The 24,035-nt window shown below is 36.2% G+C and overlaps 1 protein-coding gene across 19 annotated transcripts in view; it reads right to left on the bottom strand.

Moving 5' to 3' along the window:
- CTDSPL2 (CTD small phosphatase like 2) overlaps nt 1-24,035 on the bottom strand; it is an 83,006-nt gene that overhangs the window by 21,672 nt on the left and 37,299 nt on the right. For 13 of the 19 annotated variants that reach the window (XM_082735315.1, XM_082735330.1, XM_082735329.1 and 10 more), the window contains 5 exons: nt 13,281-13,419; nt 11,622-11,771; nt 6,265-6,480; nt 2,259-2,337; nt 1,859-1,970 (listed from right to left, as the gene is read on the bottom strand). In XM_082735315.1, coding sequence (XP_082591441.1) covers nt 1,859-1,970; nt 2,259-2,337; nt 6,265-6,480; nt 11,622-11,771; nt 13,281-13,419 — 696 coding nt within the window. The remainder of the gene's footprint in view (nt 1-1,858; nt 1,971-2,258; nt 2,338-6,264; nt 6,481-11,621; nt 11,772-13,280; nt 13,420-24,035) is intronic. The other 6 variants (XM_082735322.1, XM_082735319.1, XM_082735320.1 and 3 more) reach the window with 1 other exon arrangement.

Here is a 24,035-nt window from a genome sequence, read left to right on the forward strand (position 1 = left end):
CAGAGGGGGATAAAGAGGAGCTCAGCAATCTTTACTTAATAAGCCCTTGAGGTGATCCCGATGCATGCTCAAGTTTGAGAACCAGTGTTCTGAATTCTGCAGCTGCCAACTTTCTGTTAAGTAAAATAAATATATACTCCTTTTATTTAACAATTAGCCAATGGAAGTTTAGAATCTAATTATATTTAAAAGTACATATATTCTATTCACATAGCTCCTTATCCTTTAACCTTTTATAAAGATTTTTATATTATAAAATGGATGCCTCAGTATCTGTTGAATATGTTTCAGACATAAACATTATTTAACTAAATTAGCAGTCAATGAAGACTTGTAATTTTTGATTATCACACCCTGTTTGCTATTAAGAGGATAAGAAGGTGAGGATCATTCCATCTAAGATATGTGCCAATATTTATATTTCTTAAATAATGATTAAAAAACAGTTCTCTATTTGTAGTTAAGTGAAAAAATACTTTTTTTGGAAAAAAAAAGCTGCCAATGACTACCCCCAAAATTTTCCAATGCATTTACAATGAATTAAAATGAAACACAAATGTTCATACCTTGTGATTCCACATCTTATTAGCTGGAGTGTTTCTTTTAACCTAAAGTTAACTCTGGGGAGGCAAAGAGCAAAAAATACTCTAGATATGCCTCATTTTCTTTTAATAGCATATCAGTCTATATACATTTCAAGGTATTGTCTTAGCATCTTAAAAAAAGGTATCCTCTTTCCCTCAACTGAATCATAACTAATTCTACTACTTCTTCATCTATAGATTATCTAAATTTTGATCCTTCTTCATTTACTTCTATAAAATTACTCATTTATGCTCAGCCAAGTCCTATCTTTTCCATTTACCTTCACACTGGATTAAAAATTGTATGGTCAAGCTTGCTATCATGACCACATCAACTCCTAACACAAAAATATAGCAAAAGCTCTTTTTTCAGTTCCTTCACTAACTTGCACATCAAATCTACACTACTCATAATCAGTTTCAAATTTTCTCTTGCTACTTATCCTCTAATAAATACCTAATACTTAGGACCTCTGGAGAGCTCTCTTACGTCTCTTTGGCTAGACAAAGGCTAAGGTATTAAACTCTCAAAAAAGAAATATACATGCTAGTTACAATTTCAAATAATAAACTTTTCCTCAAGAAAAAAATTTTATGAGAAATAAACCACATTTCCAATTATAGGATACCAGTAACAAAGGCTAAATAATAACATGCTTCCCAATATTATGTAACAGGTAGGTGTTCAGTTCTCAAAGCTCTTCTGGTACCCTAAAACATAAATCTTTAACATACCAAGAGAGCACATTAAAGGTTTTATTAGCATTAAGAGCTCATGTTTTTAGGAGTCTATTAATAAAGTCATTGATATTAGATAAAGAACAAAAATAAGAAGAGAAAAAGGGCTATAATCTTGCATAAGGTCCATTCATTGGGACCCAGATAATATTTGGTTTTTCAAAAAAACATAATCCTGACACCACCCCCACCCCCACCTGAAAAAAGACGAAATCTAGGCATGAAATGAAGTAGAATTTATCTGGAAAAATTTTTTTTTAAAAAAATCACAAGGGTCTCAGAAATACGGGGGAAAGAACTAATTTCAAAAATGAAAGCCTAATTTATTTTCAAAGAGTACCTGATGACAACCAAATTGAGGACCCTGGCATTAGACTATGCTTCAAATAAAAACATTTCACAACATCCACAATATGTTTTGTAAATGTTTAAGATTATTCACATTCACCTTTATCCTTCTAGGTATTTTGGGCTAGTGTTTTAAAAAAGAAATTTAACTCCTTTATTTTCTCTACCAGTACATATAATATACTTACCAGGTCTAAAACTAGGGAGAATTCTGGTGTGCTTCTTGTTTTCAATGGAAGAGCAGGTTTCCTATTTAGTTGTTCTTCTGTCAGTGGTGGAACATGTTTGATGAAATAATACCTACAAATCAAATTTTAAGAAAATCTCATTTCTACATTTTATAAATATAAAACATATTACTAAATTCAGCTTATATTTAAATCTTTAATTAAATAATACACTTTTACTCTAGTAACCAAAACCTGTGAAATATAAATAAAACTGAAAATATTAGTACTTCAGTAACTCAGTAAAAGTATTAATACCTACAAGTTACATGTTCTTTCCAATATACCATTCAGCCACCCGTCCACTGTCTTTCATTCTGCTCCAAGAGGAAAAGGAAAACAATAAAACGAAAAAACTCACGGGTCAAATACTTCCCAGTCTTCTTCATAGGTGGCCTCTGCATGAGTTGATGAATAGCCACTATCTGGAGTTACTGGTGCTATTTAATAAAATGAAAAACAAAATGTTACTTTTACTCACTATGAAGTATATATTTTTACCGTTTTATATGATTTTCCTGAAGCCCTGTGTATTTTAGGTTCAAGAAATGAAAGAAATAATTTACAAATAGTAATGCAAAGCAAATTTATTAACACAGAGATCTAACTCCAGACCCAAAAGAAAAAATTGCCATTACAGGTAAAATGGCAAGCTAAATCATGGCTGGCAGAATTAAAATCCCTCACAGCCAAGAGAAAATTTACTACTTATTATCACAAACATACACTCCATGAAATTTCAGTTTCTAGCTGAATTGTGTTTTATATATATAACCATAAATATTTCATGGGGCTCCTGTAACCAGTGACACTTAGCAAACTACCCTGTACATGTACAAGCAATCAGTATATATTTGTGCTGACCTTACAGCCAGAGGTAGTTTTTAACCTGAAATCTATGAACACTGACACTCCTTAAGAGGTTCATGAAACTCCCTTGAAAAGTTAACGAAAAAATGTTGTATGTACATTTTTACAGGAATCTCAGTGGTGTCTAAATTCTTTTAAAAAGTTACAAAATGCTGCTCTGTATAGAAACCACTGCTTTAGAAGAGGCTTTATTTTACTCCTAATTTACAAGCAACCTAAAAATAATTATGAAGTAATTCTATACTCCATGACAAATGGTCCATTCTACATTTAAATTAAAATTCTATCAAATGATAGAGCATCAGAAATAATGCCGAGAGGGGAGCCTGGCTGGCTTACTTGGAAGAGCATGTGACTCTGGATCTTAGGGTCAAAAGTTCAACCCCCATGCTGGGTGCAGAGATTACTTAAATAAACAAAAAACTTACAAAAAAAGAAATTATGCTGGGAATTTTCTAAGACAATAATTATAACAAATTCAAGGAGAGGACAAAATACAAGATTTTTAAGTTAGAGGTACTGTCTCCGAGATAAAAGTTCAAGATGGATGCTACAGACTGAATGTTTATATCCCCACAAAATGGTATTTCGAGGTGGAGACTTTAGGATGTCATGAGGTCATCCACCCTCATAAATGGGACTACTGCCCTAATAAAAGAGACTCGAGAGAGTTCAAATATTTTCTACCATGTAAGGATGCATGAGAAGACAACTGTTTATGAACCAGAAAGCAAGCCCTCACCAGGTAATGAATCTGCTTGGTGCTCTGATCTTGGATTTCCCAGTATCCTAAACAGAGAAATAAAGTTCTGCTGTGTATATGCCACCTAGTCTGTGGTAATTTGTTTTTGCAGTCCAAAAGGACAAAGACAGTGGGAACTCAAAAAAACTTCTATAATCTATCTATAGGAATGCAATATTGGTGGATAATAGTCAAAGGACAAAAACCAAATCCTTTTTGGTATTACCAGGTATTCTTTTTTAAATGATTTTATCTTTTACAGAAAGAGAGACAGAGAGACTGAGTGCATGCATGAGTGGGGAGAGCAGAGGTAGGTGGGGGGAGAAAAGGGAGAGACTCTCAAGCAGACTCTGCAATGAGTGTAGAGCCTGACATAGAGCTCCAGTTCATGACCCTGAGATCATGACCTGAGCCAAAACCAAGAGACACTTAAATGACTGAGCCACCCAGGTGCCCCATCATGTATTAATTCTTTATGTATGTATTACCTTGTTAATATAGTGTATATGTTTAGTGAAGGACAATAAATGTAAAGCATAATTTTTGTCCATCTAACAACTTTATGCCAATAACAGTTCATTAGCAGAAGGGGTGATATAAAATATATCTTTTAACTACTTCTGATTCAAATTCCTATTATCTTCAGAGAAAGGGGTAAAGGAAGCAATATTTGAGTGCACTTTTATTTCACCTAGTTTTCAAAACCCTGAATTATTTTCCCTTCTAAAGGTCAGAAAACCATCTTAGAAGTTGACTAAAGTCACAGAGCTAAGTAAGTAACAGAGCCAATCTCCTTCCTTCTTATTCTCTTTGGCTAGGCTCCTGAAGTTAAAGAAAAGTAATAGTAATAATCTTTGTCACTCATATTCATCTTTTAACATCAGCAAAAATTATTCTTCTATCCTGTCATAATGCAGAGTAAATGCAATGTGCCACCTCATCATTTTGTGCACTTATTTCTAATATCCCTCCCCACACTGTACAGTAATTTGTTTGATTACTTGGCTCATCAACTAGATCATATACTCTTCAGGGTCAAGGAGCATTTATCTTATTCATCTTTATAAATAATGTCCATCACAGAAAATAAGTGTTCAATAAATGTTAGGGGAAAAATGAATGAGACAACTGGAGCAAATTTTCTTTCCCACCCTCCCCCCCCAGAAACCACTAACATTATAGAAATCCCTTCTCTGTTTTCGCTGTTGTCAGAAAAAAATAAATACAAAGGATTATAAAGCCGTACAAAAATAATGAACAAACATCAAACAAGAGGCCTGGACTTAAATCTATTTGCCCAAACACCAGAGAAGGAATGAGCATAAAATGATAGGTGAAGAGTTGACTCCTTTGTAAATCTTATCCACCCAAGAATGAACTATGTGCATAATCCATTTTGATTCCACAGATTCATTATTATTCTTAAAATATAATATTATAGGGCACCTGGGTGGCTCAGTCAGTTAAATAGCTGCCTTTGGCTCAAGTCATGATCCCAGAATCCTGGGATCAAGTCCCACCATCAGGCTTCCTGCTCAGTGGGGAATCTGCTTCTCCTTCTACCTGTTGCTCCCCTTGCTTGTACTTTCTATCAAATAAATAAATAAAATTTTAAAAAATATAACATAATTTAACATTATAGATATTATGTTTAACATTATAGAAATTAATCTTTTATTAGACCAATTTAAAATAAATCTTTCCTGTTATGTCGCTTTTCTCTTCATATTGGTATTATTGGGTTGTGCTATATAGAAGTTTCATAACTGTATGCATTTTTTAAATGTTTTCTCTTTTATTTTTTCAAGTTTCCCTTTATATTCAAGGGAAGAACATCATTCTACTTCCTTACACCAAACTACATTTCTGAACCAATAAATGGCTAGGGTCTCTCAAATGCCTGGCATTATAAAAAGACAAATCTAAAATAAAACCCTGAAATCTTATTCCTCTGGGTAAAGATGACCATCCTAAATTTTATTTCTGCTTTTAAGCATGATGGAACAGTTTCATCTTTTAGCTTTATACATCTGTATATCACAGCCCTCAGAGGTAATAAATTCTGATCTCATATGTTCTACATTTCCATGACAACTGGCTCAGGCTCCTAACAAGTATGTTAGGCCTTTATAAGGATCCAGAATTAGGCTGCAAAGTTTGGATGTAGGGAAAGATCTAGGAAAAGAAGCTTCTTTTGGGAGGATGTCATCTATATACGCAACAAATCTGAAGGTATACGATTGCCTGAAGGTGGGAACTTCAGGTCTGAGACTGGTACAATTATATCAAGAGTGTATGTTTTGCTGTTTGTATTAAAATTCTCTAAGTAGTCAGGTAGTAAAAATAAACTGTAAAATGACTGATGCTCAATCAAAACAACCTTCTTTTTTTTTGTTTAAGGATTTTATTTATTTGTCAGAGAGAGAAAGCACAAGCAGGGGTAGCAGCAGGCGGAGAAACAGGCTCCCCCTGCTGAGCAGGGAGCCAGACACAGGACTAGATCCCAGGATTCCGGGATCATGACCTGAGCCAAAGGCAGATGCTTAACTGAGCCACCCAGACATCCCTCAAAGCAACCTTTTAAAAAAAATTCAATTTCAAAATGACCAGATTTGGGGGAGAAAGTTTTAATTCCAATTTTAATCATTTTATGTTCAAGAAAGAAAAACTTATGTATTTGATCTATTAAAGAAAAGAATACTGAATTTTTATACATTATTCATGAAGATGCATTAAGAAAAGGAATTTTCTTCACCTGTAAGGGGTGGGATATCACGATTAACTGTTTCTTCTGCTTCTTCTAAACCATTATTTATTGATGGCCTCACTTGAACTGCTTGATTTGAGTAAGCTGCTCCATTTGTTGACGTAGTAGTACTGGTAGTGATCTCATCCACCTGTTCCATATCAAGTTGTTTTACTATCTCTTCAGCTTCCACAGCCTGTCCTGGGGAATCGGATCCTGATGTTCCTATAATCGAGATTCAGTATGCTCACAACCATCATTTAAAAACTCAACAGGGGGTTGGGGGAGAGGCATAGATGCTTTCAAGGGTACAAACTTACAGCAAGTCAACCTAAGCCCTAGAGACTTCATGCACTGTAGAGTGAATATAGACAAATACTGTATCATAATCCTCAAACCTAATTGTTCTAACCACTAAAAAGAAAAGGTAATTATGTAATGTGATAGAGGTACTAATTACTGTTACAAGGCAATCAATCATATTACAATATATAAATGTATCAAATCAACTTGTTTACCCTTAAATTTATATAACGTAGGTGAAATATATTTTAATAAAAGTGAAATTAAATAATGAAAAGTAAACTCAAATATTTGGAAAAATTAAATACAACAGAGATAGAGCTGAGGATACCACTGTTAATGAGTCTTTTCCAGACATTTCAAATAATCAGGAATAAAGACTATTATAAAATAGAAGGATACTGGTGAACTAAATTTTCTTAAGAGTGTTCAAATAGTTTAGAAACACCTATTTAAAGTCAAACCACAGTCATAATTTAGAACTTTTAAACATTTTTGAGATGTAACTGACAATATAACCTTGTGTAAGTTTCAACTGTATGTGTTGATTTAATACATTTATATATTGCATTATGATTACCAACCTAACCTTAGGCTAACACCTCTATCCTGCCATATCATAACCATTTTTCCGTGGTGAGAAAATCTAAGATCTAGTCTCTCTGCAACTTTGAAGTATACAATACAGTATTGGTGACTGTAGAACTTTTCAATAAAGTATATATCATTTATTAAATGCCTACTATGAGCTAGGCATTATATATGTATTTTTTCCATTATCTTTTCCATTATTTATTTCCATTAAACAACTCCTGATTCTTCCAGTACTAAATAAACATCCTAGCCACTGTAGGCAGTTGTAATTTTTAAGCCAAATGTAGTTATCCAAGAATGAGCTAACTGTTCCCCTAATCATCGGACCATTTTTATTCAGAGACATAAGAACAATTTCCTAACAAAATTCCATCTTAGTAACAAAGACTGAAGTTAGTTTCCTCATCATACTCGACCACCACCTAAATGACTGTGTTGCCCAATTCTTCTTCCACTATGAGATAAACCCAACTTGCTTTTTTTTTTTTTAAAGATCTTATTTATTTATTTGACAGAGACAAAGCAAGAGAGGAAACAGGACACAAGCACGGGGAGCAGGAGAGAGAGAAGTAGGCTTCCCGTTGAGCATGAAGCCTGATCCCAGGACCCTGAGATCATGACCCAAGCCGAAAGCAGATGCTAAACAACTGAGCCAGGCTCCCCCCAACTCTATTTCTTTATGGAATGCTCCAAATGTCATTTTTTTTTTTTTAAGATTTTATTTATTTATTTGACAGAGATAGATCACAAACAGGCAGAGAGGCAGGCAGAGAGAGAGAGAGGAGGAAGCAGGCTCCCTGCTGAGCAGAGAGCCCGATGCGGGACTTGATCCCAGGACCCTGAGATCATGACCTGAGCCGAAGGCAGCGGCTTAACCCACTGAGCCACCCAGGCGCCCCCCAAATGTCATTTTCAATAAGATCAACCTCCCATACTCCTTCTCCCTCACAGCTTCAACCCCTTTCCAAAAATCCTCTTTTCCTGACATCTTTCCCACAACATACTAACTGAATAAGAACTCATTTACTTCCATTGCTGCTACCAGATCAATGGTTTTCCACTGGATTTGCAAAAAATGCCTGTTCCTTTGAGACTGATGTCACTTAGCTATATAATTCTTCACTTATCCCCACTGCTGACATATCCCAACTGCAGCCAGCACCCTCTCTCAATCAGAGGAATTTAACACCTAGCTACCAGTTCAAAGCTCTATTAAACATCACCTAGTGGTTACTACAGGTGATTATCAATGACTCACCTAAGACTAATCCTTAAAGGTCTTACCCTCTTTAGCTCCTTCTTCGTTTATACTGCTTTCTTAAGCAACTACCATGACCATAACCTGGACATTCACACTAAGCAAAGGTTCATCTCTGAAAACTAAAGTTCAAATATATCAATCTCCTACCATAACCTAATCTTTTAATTATCTATCTCATATTCCTATTATATGTGATCTTCAAGTTTGATAAAAGCCGGTCTCTTTCATTCTAAACAATCCCTCAACAGCTCATTCCCACCCTCTCATTTAGTTAGATTTCATGGTATCTCACTTAAACCACTCTCAAACCAGCAACTTCAGGAACCTTGCTCAGTCTTGACAGTCTTTCCACTGTTATCCATTACAGAAATCCCTCTTGAATCAATGTAACTTACTGCTTACTACTATGTGTGTTTCTTTAAATTAACCCAAAAGCAAACACTCTAAACCTTCACTGTTCTCCTCAATCCTGGCCACCAGGAATCTCAGCACATGTCATCATCATCTCCTTCAAAGAAAAAGTTGTAATTATCAAACATCAACTTCTGCCATCCAAACACTTATTTCTCCAAGATCTTAGTTCGTTAAAACATACAGACCATTTATTATTTAAATTTATTATTTATTATTTATTATGAAAAGACCATAGGTATTTTAATATCTGTAAACTGATAATACAATAGACTATTGCTTAAGCCCAGATTTCTAAGCTCCACACCACACCAGAAGGACAATGGCTACCAGACATTTTATTTGGCTATTTCATGGCATCTCAAACTCAGCATGGCCCAAATAAAATTCAATTATCTGTCTTCCAAAACATAACTTCCTGCTCTTGAAAAAATAACCTTGTGTCCTCTTAATCTCTTGTTTATTTCATCTCCAATCTGTGCCCAAAATGTGTCCATTCTGTATCTCTGATCCTTCTTCTTTTCTCTAATATCACCATTAAGGTTGCATGAAGTCTCACATGGACTATAACTCTAATTGTTTATCCCACACACAACCTTTTAGAATGTAGCCAACACACTACTGCCAAAGAGCTTTTTGGAAAACACAAATCTGTTCATATTATTCACCAGTTCAAAATCTTTCAAACATTTTTCACTAAGGATAAAATTAAAATTAAAATATCTTACCATGTTAGCTTTAATTTGCCAAATTTGTAACTCTATCTTAACCCATTCTATGCACTCCTCAAATCCATCTGTAACAAACTAATTTGTTTCTCAAACACACTATGCCTTCCCTCATGCTGCTCATTCTTACTGGAATGCCCTTTACCACCTTTCAAGATTCAGTTTTTCTATAAAGACTATTGTTAGATGCCACTAACTCCATTCTTTGAATATCCCGCTGCCCCATACCTCTATCAATGCAGTTATAAACATTTATAATACCTATTTATGCATCTCTCTCCGTCTTGTAAAAAAGCAAGCTCCTTGAGGGCAGGGACCATGTGTTAATCATCCTTGAATCTCCAGGGACTAGTAGTACAATGGCTGGGACATGGCAAATATTGAACTGAATGAATTGAAATCTTCAAATCACCCCATCCCATACTTAAGTATAATTATCCTCTCTCATGGTTAAGAGGCTCCATTTGAAGAACTGGACCAAGGTAACACAGTTAAAGAGTGGCAGAGCTGGAATTTTAAAACAAATCTTTCTAATTCCAATGCCCATTCTTTTTCCACCACACCAGCTATTTCCAAAGATGTTCTAAGGGGCACTAGTTTTACAAGATATTAATTGATCTTCCACAGAAAAGGGTTTTTAGAGTAACACATGTCTAGAAAATACAGGGTTAAACAAAGTTAAAGGTAGTTTTTTGTTTTATTTCTACTACAGGATTTTACAAGTTCTTTCATGTGCCAACATGCATTATTTTTAGCTCCCAGAGCAATTAGATTTTATAGTGTACCACTCTGTCTTTTAAAAATTATATTATTATCCAGAAACATAATTCAGACTAGAATTTAAATAATCAGGCAACAAACATTTAACGGCTATTTTCCATATGCCCCATGCTATATCAAACAACTAGGTAGATGCAAAAATAAAGACATAATCTCTTACCCTCATGTAATCCAGAGACTAAATCAGCATTTATGAAATTAAGAATTAATCAAAAAAGATAGGACACTAAGTTAAATCTTTAATAAATATATGTGGGGCAGGACAACCTGGGTAACTCAGTCTACTGGGCAGCCAACTCTTGGTTTCAGCTTGGGTCATGATCTCAGGGTTGTAGGACCAAGCCCTACACTGAGTTCTATACTCAGCATGTAGTCGGCTCTCTCCCTTTCTCTCCCTTCTCAGATTCTCTCCCTTTCTCTCCCTATTCTAGGGCCCGTGTGCATGCTCTCTCTAATAAATAAAATCTTAAAAAATGTATGTATGTTGGGAAACAATCCAAGTTTCAATCTTTGGCAAAGGCATTGTATAATGAAAACATTCAATTCATTTGCATTAGAGTAGTTACTAATTATCCAAATTAAAGATCCCTAGCGGGTCTTTGATGATAAATGATGAATGAGAAAATGTGTTACAAATGATAAAAAAAAATGTGTTACAGAAAATCACCTAGTTTCAGTTCACTTAAAATAGTCAACAAATTCTACTTTATTAATCTAGAATATTGAGAATATTTCTGGATTCTCTCCTGGTACACACTAAGGATTACAGAAATCTTTCCAACATGAAAGAAATTACTTACTTTTCCTCTAGCCCAAAGTTTAGCATTTAGCTTTTCAGGTAGTGAAATACTTCAACAGAATTAAACATGACCTAAATTTATCTCAGTCACACACAAAAAAATGGAGTTTAAGAAGCTGTGTATTTTTTTTTCTTCAGGAGCTGTGTATTTTTAATGAGGCTGAAAACAAACCTAAGATGCTGACAAAATATGCCAGTAAAATCAAACAGATCTTTAAAAAAACTAGGAAAACTATTAATTTTTTAGACCCAAATTATGGGTAATATAGCTTATACTTACCATTTTTTAAAAAAGATTTTATTTATTTATTTGACAGAGAGAGACACAGCAAGAGAGGGAACACCAGCAGGGGGAGTCGGAGAGGGAGAAGCAGGCCTCCCACCGAGCAGGGAGCAGTTGTGGGGCTCAATCCCAGGGGCCTAGGACCATGACCTGAGCAGAAGGGCAGACGCTTAAATGACTGAGCCACCCAGACGCCCCTATACTTACCATTTTTATTTGCTGGTGAAAAAAAGTTGAAGACAGGAGAAAAAATGGTCCCCAACAATGTAGTCCTTGGAGGACTGCCAGAGGAAGGATTATCTTCTAATTTTCCATTTTGTTTTACATGTTGATTTGTCATTTCATAACTACCAGCTTCTAAGAAAGAAACAAGAAAAAGGTTGCAATCTAGAAAACATGACTTTAAGGAATGTTTTAAACAATTCACTATGAAAATAATTTTTTGCCTCAAAATATTTCATAAAAACTGATTAACATTTAATGTTAAGAAAGCTGATTACTTAAAAATATCCTGAGGTAAATAAATTATAAATCAAATTATTTTTATAACAAGTTTATTTATAATGTTTTGTAACTGCTACAAAGCATGCTGACATCTATAAGTATATAGAATGAAAGGTTTCAAAATCCACAGTGTTACAGAAAATGAAATAAATTCTTTGTAAGTAAAGTAAGTTACATCAAAAACATAAATGCAAGATCCTGTCCTTATTTACATTTTGGGAGGCTGCCTATTTCACAAAACCAATCTATTAGTAACAATAACGGCTAAATAAGTAGAGGCAACATAGATCTACTGAAGTAGAAGACTGTGTACAGCAGTATCTATTACTTATGCATACCCAGGCATCATTTCAGAGTGGTTAAGAACAGGTTTTTTTGTCTTTTGGTTTTTTAGTTTCTTATGAATAAAAAAAATTTAATGGATTTTTAGAAAATATACAATAAAAATAAATTCAAACAAATGTGTTTTGATTAACCATCCTTGACCTTCTGCAACTTCACTTGGTATCTACCACATTCTTTCCTTCTTTGAAATAGGTCTTTTGTTTCTTTTTCCCTAATTTTAACAATAGAGATACAACACTGAATTGAGGGGAAAAAGGTAAGGAATTATTCTTGTTGTGGTGTTTAAACCAGGAATGGTTAAAAAGCAGTAATCCACACTCTAAAGTGTTGTTTTTTATAGCTTTCTCTGCTTATCCTTCCTTCTCCTTTTTCACTTTGAGGAGCTTCCCAGCAATATTATAAGATACTGACCTATAACAAGGTTTATCAAGAGCAGCACTACTGATTTTGGGCCTGGATAATTCTTTACTGAAGGAGGATGTCCTGTGCATTGTAGGATGTTTAGCAGCATCCCTAACCTCCACCTGTTAGATCTCAGTAGTAACCTCCCAACAAACTGTGACAACCAAAAAGGTCTCCAGACCTTATTATTTATTAAATAAATGTCCCCTGGGGACAAAACCAACCCTAGTTAAGAACCACTGCCGCAAGTGATACAAGTCCCCTATGAGCTATGAAATTCCATGATCCAGAAATAAATTCTTTATACGTATTTCAATACATTAAGTTTGATACATTAACTCAGTTAACTAAATTTATTAGAGGTCAAAGATGCTCCATATACATTTTTCTGATAAACAGCATAAAATTTGCTGCTCTGCCTTTATTTATTTTAACTCATCAAAATAGATTTATACTAGATAGATGAATTTTTATTTTATTTTGTGCTGATACTTAATACAAAGATTACAAAAATAAGGGGAAAACTCTAGAGTCAATTTTTAAAAACAGAAAATAAATATGACAGGTAAGATCTCTGCTTACACCTAATAGAACAATATCTAAATATTAACAAACCTCCATTTACTTGACTTTTCCGTCTTACTCGAGATATCTGTTTGTTAGGCTTTTCTCCTGCTCTTGGTGTTGATGTGATCAAATTATTATCTATATCACGTTCAATCCTACTCCGTTTCGAAGGATTTTCTCTCTCTTCCTTAAGATATGAGGAAAAAAACATGCATTGAGCATAGGCATTCTGCCTTTAGATTATACTTATAAAATATGATATGTAGCCCCATGTTCATTGCAGCATTATTTACAACAGCCAACAGAAACAATTTAAGTATTTATCTGTTGATGAATGGATAAGGAATATAAGGGATGTGTACACACACACACACACACACACACACACACACACAGGAGTATTATGCAGCCATTAAAAAGAATGAAATCTTGTCACTTGTGACAACATGGATGGACAACATGGATGTGCTATGGGAAGATAGTTAAAATACCGCATGACCTCACTTTTATGTGGAATCTAAGTAACAAATGAAAAAAGACTCTACTCATAGATACAGAGAACAGACGGGTGGTTGCCAGAGGTGGGTGATGAGGGGTGGCAAAATGGGTGAACAGACTCAAAAGGTACAAATTCTAAGTCTAAAATAAATAAATCATAGAAATGTAATGCACAGCATAGAAACTATAGTTAATACAGTACTGCATGTTTGAAAGTTGCTAAGAGAATAAATTGTAAAAGTTCTCATCACCAAAAAATGTTCTAACTATGGTGACAGATGTTAGCTAGGCTTACTGTGATGATCATTTTACAACACATATATATAAATATCAAATCATTCTATTTTACATTAAATCTAATATAATGCTGTATATCAATTATACCTCAATTTTTAAAAAAATAGATATATGTGTAATATATTTCTGTTTTCCACATCCAGAAGAAACAAAATAGAACTACATAATATCCAACAGTGCTAAAAAACAAAGGAAAAATCTGACAATGTTAGAGGTTAATTATTAATGTACTTATAATACACAAATATAACTAGAGCATCCTTATAATTCAGATCCTTTCTCCTGGGGTCCATTTAATTATCTATGCTGGGCGCCTGTGTGGTTTAATTGGTTAAGCATCTGCCTTTGGCTCAGGTCATGATCCTGGAGTTCCAGGATCAAGTCCCGCATTGGGCTCCCTGCTTGGTGGGAAGTCTGCTTCTCCCTCTGACCCTCCCTCCTCTTGTGCTCTCTCTCTCTCTAATAAATAATATCTTTTTAAAAAATTAAAAAAAATAAACTGTGCTAATGAAATACTCAATTGTATAATCTCCTCTGAGTTTTCAGCAATTTTCCCCTATTCTTAAACTGGTCCGAAAGAACAGTGGTTGTTTCCTTGAGCACTCAGGATAAGAGAGAGAATCCCATTGGAATTTGCTGGCATATCACATATTACCAAAAATAACAGGGCCTGACATGCCACACCATTCTTTAACTGCCCAAATTAATACTAAAGAGTCTACTCCCTAATAAAGCTCCCTATTCATTTCCTTTTATATGGGAGAAATCGACATCACCAGTTAAGACTCTTTTTGCAGTACTGACTAAAGGACTATACGCCAAGTATACTGTCAAAGTATATTGATTTTTCTTCATTTGTACATCTATTTTTCTCATTTATAAAAGTTTTCTAGAATCATCTACCACATGAATGACATTACTGTCATACTGGCATATAACTCCTTGGTTTTTTGTTTGTTTTTTAGTAATCTCTATACCCAACATGGGACCCTAACTTAAAACCCCAAGATCAACAATCCCATGCTCTACCAACTGAGGAAATCCGGTGCCCCAATTCCAGCTGTTTTAATGAGACTACCTGATATCTTTTGGTAAGAATTAGATTTTTAAATCTATTATTAAATATAATCCATATATATAATCATTATTCTTATTCAACAGGAATAACTTCTTTATTTGTATTGAGAATTTGTATCCACTGCTTTTGTATCAGAGCAAATAAGATGCTGCTATACATTTTCTAAAGGTTGAATATTATTTTATTATTTTTAAAACAAACCTTGGTATTGTAAATGGCTACAATTACAACTGCCTATTTGGATCAATACTACTCCTGAAACCAGTACTACACTGTATGTTAACTAACTTGAATTTAAATAAAATCTTGGAAGGAAGGGGTGCCTGGGTGGCTCAGTGGGTTAAAGCCTCTGCCTTTGGCTCAGGTCATGATCCCAGGGTCCCAGGATCGAGCCCCGCATCGGGCTCTCTGCTCAGCGGGGAGCCTGCGTCCCTTCCTCTCTCTCTCTGCCTGCTTCTGCCTACTTATGATCCTTCTCTCTCTGTGTCAAATAAATAAGTAATCTTAAAAAAAAAAAAAAAAAGAATGGATCAAGGTATTGGAGAAATCATTGCTGGGACGCCTGGGTGGCTCAGTTGGTTAAGCAGCTGCCTTCTGCTCAGGTCATGATCCCAGCGTCCTGGGATCGAGTCCCACATCGGGCTCCTTGCTCGGCAGGGAGCCTGCTTCTCCCTCTGCCTCTGCCTGCCATTCTGTCTGCCTGTGCTTACTTGCTTTCCCTCACCCTCTCTCTGACAAATAAATATTTAAAAAAAAAAAATCTTGGAAGGAAAAAAAGATATTAAAGATTATTAAAAAGCTAAACTTCCCTAAAAAATAATTCCCTACTTAGATCAGAACAAAGATAATAATATCAGAGTGCCTGGGTGGCTCAGTGGGTTAAAGCCTCTGCCTTCAGCTCAGGTCATAATCTCAGGGTCGTGGGATCAAGCCCGCATGGGGCTCTCTGCTCAGTGGGGAGCCTGCTTCCCCCCTCTCTCTGTCCGCCTCTCAGCCTACTTGTGATCTCTCTGTCAAATAAATAAATAAATAAATAAAATCTTTAAAAAACAAAACAAAGCAAAACAAAGATAATATCAAAATACATCATTCCATATCATATCATACAGAATTTTACTTTTACTCAGTTTCTCTAATGTTTTTGTTTTTGTTTCTCTGTTTTTGTTTTTTAAAGTTTATTTTTGTATGAGAGAGAGAGAGAGAGCATGAGCACGCCCAGGGCAGACAGAGGGAGAAGCAGGCTCCCTGCTGAGCAAAGAACCTCAATCCCAGGGCTCCAGATCATGACCTGAGCTGAAGGCAGATGCTTAACCGACTGAGCCACCCAGGTATCCCTTGATATCTCTGTTAAAACAGTGTCTTTACAGCACAAAATAATGCTTCAGTGATCTACAACAAAATTCTTCAAATGGTTGCTATTTGTCATTCCCCTGAATTGTTGTTTTTTTTTTTTTTTTGAAGATTTTACTTATTTATTTGACAGAGAGGTAAAGAGAGCACAAGTAGGCAGAGCAGCAGGCAGGAGTGGGAGAAGCAGGCTCTCTGATGAGCAGAGAGCCCGAAACGGGGCTCAATTCCAGGACCCCAGGATCATGACCTGAGCTGAAGGCAGACGCTTAAACCAAATGAGTCACCCAGGAGGCCCATTCCCCTGCATCTTAAAATCAATAGTAACTCTCATATCCCAAACACTGGCTCTCCATAGCCAGAAAACAGTACTCTATGAAGTCCTTCAAGAACAGAAATAATGCTACAAAGCCAACCACACTAAGCTCCAGCATCTTCTTGAAGAAGCCTCTTAATAGATCTGCTATAACACAAATACTTACATTTCTGAAAATCCTGCTTTCTGCAACGCTAAAAATAACAAGGCTTAAGGAAAAAATAATTAGTCCAGGAGGGCAGAGAGGGGTATACAAGGCTGATCAGTCAATGCCCCGTTAACTCTGTAACCATAGCACTAACAAAAACAATGATTGGGACACCTCCAGAGATAACCTGGACACCCTAGTGAGGCAGCTAACAGCAGCCGAGATGCAACCTCAGGGCTTAATAAAAGGTAATAAAAACAAAGAAAGAGAAACAAGGGCTTATGGGAACTGAGAAGTGGAGCTTTAAGACAGTAGAGCTAACATGGACACAAAAGGAAATGCAGACTGCCACATGAGAAAAGTCCCTGCTAGACCAGAGTATACTTCTCTAGGAGGGAACCCCCTTCCCTGCCACTGCTAAGTATCACTTCTAATTAAAAACCTGTGTGTGTGTGTGTGTGTGTGTGTTGTGTGTGTGTGTGTATTTTGGGGTGGGGGGCTTTTGTTTCTGTACTGCTGAATTTAAAGTTTTTTACTTTCTTGATGAAATATAAAACTCAATTTTCTGGGGCACCTGGATGGCACAGTGAGTTAAATGTCTGACTCTTGTCAGGGTTGTTGAGACTGAGCTGAACCCATTCAGCATGGAGTCTGCTTAAAAGACTCCTTCTCCCTCTGCTCCTCCGTATCCATCTACACTTGTGCTATCTCTGCTCTCTCTCTCTCAAATAAATAAATAAATCTAAAAAAATTCAACTCCCTCTATTCAGGATCCCTTTGTCTAGTTTAAGAAAAAGTCATGTAGAAAGCAATACACTACCCATGTTATACTGACACTGTTCCCCTATTTATCAAGAATCTATAAGCTAACTAATGTTGTAGAACTAGACACATTTCTTGTAGAACAGAACAGATACATATAATATCTGAGGCACATGAGTGGCTCAGTGACTTAAGCCTCCAATTCTTCATTTCAGCTCAGGTCATGATCTCAAAGTCCTAGGATCGAGCCCCATAGGCTCTGCGTTCAAAGGGATCACTCTCTTTTCCTCTACTGCTACCCTTGCTTACACTCTCTAAGTAAATGTTTTAAAAAAATAAAGTATGTACGAGGTGCCTGGCTGGCTCAGTGGGTTAAAGCCTCTGCTTCAACTTGGGTCATGATCTCAGGGTCCTGGGATCAAGCCCTGTGTCGGGCTCTCTGCTCGGCAGGGAGCCTGCCTCTCTGCCTACTTGTGATTTCTGTCTGTCAAATAAATAAATAAAATCTTTAAAAAAATAAAGCATGTAAATACATACGTAAGGTAAAAATATTTTAGCTTACATCTCTAAGTAGGAAGAGGAACCTATTAATATCAAGGTTAAAAGCTCTGTAGTCATTGACAATAAAATCCTAGTCTTCAGAATAATGCAATGAAATGTCTAATGATGCTCCAATTCTGAAAGACAATTCATCTTCCAATCCCGGTCTTTCTTGAACATTCAACTATATAATTTGGAGACTATGAATGTGGCATAATTTTTTAAAGAACTAGGGAAAATAAGATTCCCACATTACTGTACAGGATGCTTTAATAAATTTATTAACCCTGCAATGTCTTCTCTGGAATTCATATTTTTTGAAGTTGTCCCTAAAATAGGCATTTAGGGGAAAATCTTGGGAAAAGAGTGTTCTTATGTCTCCGAACCCCAAGGGAAACACAGAGACCTAAAGAAAAAAAAAAAGAAAAAGAAACCAGGGGCGCCTGAGTGGCTCAGTGGGTTAAGCCGCTGCCTTCGGCTCAGGTCATGATCTCAGGGTCCTGGGATCGAGTCCCGCATCGGGCTCTCTGCTCCGCAGGGAGCCTGCTTCCCTCTCTCTCTCTCTCTCTTTGCCTGCCTCTCCATCTACTTGTGATTTCTCTCTGTCAAATAAATAAATAAAATCTTTAAAAAAAAAAAAAAAAAAAAAAGAAACCAACAGCGAATTCACAAGAAAACCAGGAGACAAGGTTTTGTCTCCCCTAAATTCCAAGCAGCTGAGGACAAACCAACAGCCACCGCACCTGAGCACCCACATAGAGTAGTGCAAAAGAAAGCAAAGGGATCAACAAGGTATATGATAAACCTGAGAACAAGAGAGCCCCAAATAGCTAAAATGTAGGTATTCAAAAGAAATCATGGCAGATCAATTTCATGAGGAGAGAAAGCTGCTATCTTGACAATCTAACAGCAAAGGGGTCCATGGTGAGAATGGAACAACAGTTCCTATGAACTCTTGAAAATTACCAACTATGATTCTCTTCTAGAATAAGCCATACAGGGGCACCTGAGTGGCTCAGTAGGTTAAAGCCTCTGCCTTCGGCTCAGGTCATGATCCCAGGGTCCTGGGATGGAGCCCCACATCAGGCTCTCTCTGCTCAGCGCAGAGCCTGCTTCCCTTCCTCTCTCTCTGACTACTTGTGATCTCTGTCTGTCAAATAAATAAATAAAATCTACAAAAAAAAAAAAAAAAAGAATAAGCCATATACTAAGGAGAAACTGCTACTGAGTAGCAAAGTCACAACAGAAAAGAAGGAAAGAGGGTACCTGGTTAGCTAGTTGGTTAAGTGTTTGACTCCCAATCCTGGCTCAGTCTTGATCTCAAGGTGGTGAATTCAAGCCTTGCACTGGACTCCATTCTAGATATGGAGTCTACTTTAAAATACAAAAGGGGAGGGGGTGCCTGGGTGGCTCAGTGGGTTAAGCCACTGCCTTTGGCTCCAGTCATGATCTCAGGGTCTTGGGATCGAGCTCCGCAGTGGGCTCTCTGCTCATTAGGAAGCCTGCTTCCCGCCCCTGCCCCCGCCTGCCTCTGCCTACTTGTGGTATCTCTTTATCAAATAAATAAATAAAATCCTAAAAAATAAAATAAAATACAAAAGGGGGGAAAAAGGAAAGTGAAGTTTCAGATAAATATTGGGTAGTAATTAAAGAGATAGAAAAACTCAAAAAGCGATCACTGTATTTTTTAACATTACACAAAAACCAAAACAGTTGGAAAAGATACCCTAAGCCACAAAACCTTCTAAAAAAACTAATCTCATACAAAAATGAGCAACAAGATAGTACAGATGTTAAATCCACACAAAAATTATTGTAATAAAATATACGGGGGGGGGGGGTGCCTGTGTGGCTCAGTGGGTTAAAGCCTCTGACTTCGGCTCGGCTCAGGTCATGATCCCGGGGTCCTGGGATGGAGCTACACATCTGGCTCTTTGCTCGGTGGGGAGCCTGCTTCCTCCTCTCTGCCTGCCTCTCTGCCTACTTGTGATCTCTGTCTGTCAAATAAATAAATGAAATCTTAAAAAAAAAAAAAAAATACAGGGAGTAAAATAACATCTCTACAGATAAAGAATACCTGTTAGAAAAATATGCATATAGATCAAAATTATAACCTTCTATTTCAGAACACCAAATTCAGTGAGAAAATAATATGAGACATATGGATTAGAAAAATTCAAATCATAAAGACAAAACAAAATAATTAAAAATAACAAAAAAATCGTATCAGAAATAAAGACTGAATTAGAATGTACAGAAAATTGAGTAAACAATTGATTATGCCTTAAAAGAAATAGAAGATAAAATAGGGAAATTTTTAAAAGACATCAAAATATTACAAATACTGAAGACACACAAAGATCTAACAAAAAATAGGTAGTCCCTGAAGAAGCATGGCAAAAGAACGAATATTAGAAGATTTTCCTCAAAGGAAAGATTTTAGGGGCATCTGGGTGGCTCAATCAGTTCAGTGTCTGCCTCTTGGTTTTGGCTCAGGTAAGGATCTCACAGTTGTGAGACTGAGCCCTGCATCAGGCTCTGTGCTCAGCACAGAGTGTGCTTCAGATTCTCTCTCCCTCTTGCTCCTGCTCACACTGCCACTGTCTCTGTTTTGTGTGTGTGTCTCTCTCTCTCAAATAAATCTTTAAAGGATTTTAAATTACATATTCAAAGATATGTCTAACTAAAACTATCAACTCAGAAAACAAGATACATCCTAAACTTCATAGAATTTAAAGAAAAAAAGAATCTTATGGAGATCAAGACAAAAATTATTTAAAAAACAAAACAAAAAAAAATTACATTATCATCAAACTTCAACAGCAATGCTTTTCATGCCAGAAGAAAATGAAGTAACAGTTAAAATAATCAAGAAAAGCCTAGCTAAGTTATTTTATATGCAGCAAAACTGAATTTTCAACCTTAAAGAGCATTGCTTTGTTTTGTTTTTTAAAAAGATTTTATTTATTTGACAGAGAGAGAGACAGTGAAAGAGGGAATACAAGCAGGGGGAGTAGGAGAGGGAGAAGCAGTCTCCCCACTGAGCAGGGAGCCTGAAGCAGGACTTGATCCCACGACACTAGAATCATGACCTGAGCCGAACGCAGAAGCTTAACGACTGAGCCACCCAGATGTCCAAAGAGCACTGTTACCAACATGCAAGAATATTGTTCCCATGAGTGCTTTCTGTGGCACCTATTAGAAAATGAGCTTCAGACAACAAAAATAACTGCAGATGATGACATAAAGACTGAGGATAAGCATTAAATATACTGAACATATGCAAACCCTGTAAAACTAAGATACATGAGGATTAAAAGATGGTATGTAATGACAATAGGCTCAGTATCCACAGATATAAAACTAAGAAAATTGGTAACCGATATATTAAGTTTTTTAAAACTGTTCACTTTAAAGTAATTCTGAGACAGAAAACTTAACAGAATTCATTCCCAGCTGATCTATACAAGAAATACTAAATGAAGTTCTTCAGGCATAGAATAAATAATACCAAATGGGATCCTAAACCTGCAGTAAGGAATGAATACCACTAAGGCAATTATGAGGAAATATGAAAGATCTTGGTGTCCAGTACTACTGTGATCTTACCAGCTCTCTTTAATAGTCATACATGCTATAATCTCTGTAGCCTCATTATGATCCAGTAAGTTATTATTTTGAAGTCTTAAAAGTTTTTAATATGTATATTTGTGGAAATACAATAAGAGTACTCTTAGTATTCTGCTTTGCAATAATATCAAATTTGGTTTTTATAATTATATTTAAACAGCTATTTTGAAATTGAATATTTTAAGAGTATTTAGAACTTTATAATTAAGAATGGATCATTGGAATAAAAAAGGGAGATTAGGGATGCATGGGTGGCTCAGTCAGTTAAGTGTCTGCCTTTTGCTCAGATCATGATTCCAGGATCCTGGGATCGAATTCCACATCAGGCTCCTTGTTCAGTGGGGAGCCTGCTTTTCCCTCTGCCTGCCACTCCCCCTGCTTGTGCGCTCTCTCACTCTCTCTCTCTGACAAATAAATAAAATCTTTTAAAAAATAAAAATATAAAAGGGAGATCAGACTATTTGTGTTTCAATCCATTATCACATTGAAAAAGAAACTGACATATCCAAATTCTGACTCAAAAAAGGGGGAAAACTACTCCAAAGAATCTGAATCAAACTATAAATTACAAATGAGAATATGATAAGCTATTTTCCCTTTGGCTGCAAAAATACTATTACGTTGTCCTCTCATGCCTTATGTAATAAAACATATCCAAATAAAGTTATGCTGCCGATTCAGTTTACTATCATTTGAGAACACTCAGCATTTAAAAAAAGGAATTTAAATGTACTTTAAATGTACACATGATGAATTCTTTAAAAGCCAATAATCATTACAGTTTTTCAAACTAAAAATTAAAAAGTCAATGAAATATCTTAAAGAGTAATTTATCTTATCACATTGGCTGAAAAAGTATACATAATATCTGAAAGACTTATAAACTCCCGCACAGCAGACATTGCTGGAACCCTGCTGGATAAAGTCAGTGAAAGAAACAGGCTCTTCCACTTCCCAAAGATAAAGTGGAACTGAAATGATAACTTATCTGCAAATACAGGAAATGAGTTAATATCTGGTCTACAGTGTTATATTTCTGCCTTATGGATATGGCCGACTTTCTGTTTTGACTATATCTGATACTAGCATCAACTAATCATCAAAGATTTTTACTGTAATGGTAACAAACACAAGTGGTAAATAATTCTTTTGCATCTCAGTTTACCCTGAAATAACTTCTGTTGAATATTTGTGCTGACTATACAAAAGCAATGATAGATACAACTACTATCACTTGGCACAAATTAAGGCAATGATACCCAATAATCACTGTATTATTTATTGCCATGCACTAGAGGGGGGAAAAGGCCAGTTTGACTTAAGAATGTTTCTGATAAAGCTGTGAAATTAATTAAATCTCAACTCTTAAATACGTCTTAACACTGTATGATGGGCTGCAAACCTGTGCTTCCACAGTTGTCTTGAGAAAAAGCACCTGAGTTGGAGCACCTGTGTGGCTCATTCCATTAAGCATTCAACTTGTGATTTTGGCTCGGGTCATGATCTCAGGGTTGTGTGTTTGAGCCCTACCTCAGGCTTATGCGGGGCACAGAACCTGCTTACAAGTCTCTCTCTCTCTCTCTCTCCCTCCCCCCACCCCTTAGGGAGTGAGGGGCAGAGGGAGAGGGAGAAGAAAGGAAAAAGAAAAAAAGAAAAAGCAACTGAGTGTTTAAGTTATTATAAGCAGAGTTAGACCACTTTTCCAATGGAAAACTATTTTTAAGTAGGTATTTTCTGAAAAGTGAACAAAGCAAATTTATCACTTCAAGAAATACTTTTTGTTGCCAACAATAAAATGTGAGAGCTTTCAAGCAAAAGTCATAATTTTAGAAAAGCTGGACCCAGGAGCACCTGACTCGCTCAGTTGGTTGGGTGGCTGGCCTTGGGCTCAGGTCATGATCTCTGGATTCTGGGATCTAGCCCACATCAGGCTCCCTCTCCCACTGCCACTCCCCCTGCTTAGGTATGCGAGCCCGCACTTGTGCACTCTTTCTCTCTCTAATAAATAAACAAATAAAATCTTCAAAAAAAGAAAAGAAAAGTTGGACCCAGCACCATGAGCTTGACAGCTTCCCAAAACTATCCTGTTGCAGGGAATGTGAGTGGTTCAGTTGACTGAACACCAGACTCTTGGATTTCAGCTCAGGTCATGATCTCAGAGTCCTGAGATTGAACTTAGCATTGGGC

The sequence above is a fragment of the Mustela nivalis genome (assembly GCF_964662115.1).
Source record: "Mustela nivalis genome assembly, chromosome: 6".
Classification (NCBI taxonomy): Eukaryota; Metazoa; Chordata; class Mammalia; order Carnivora; family Mustelidae; genus Mustela; species Mustela nivalis.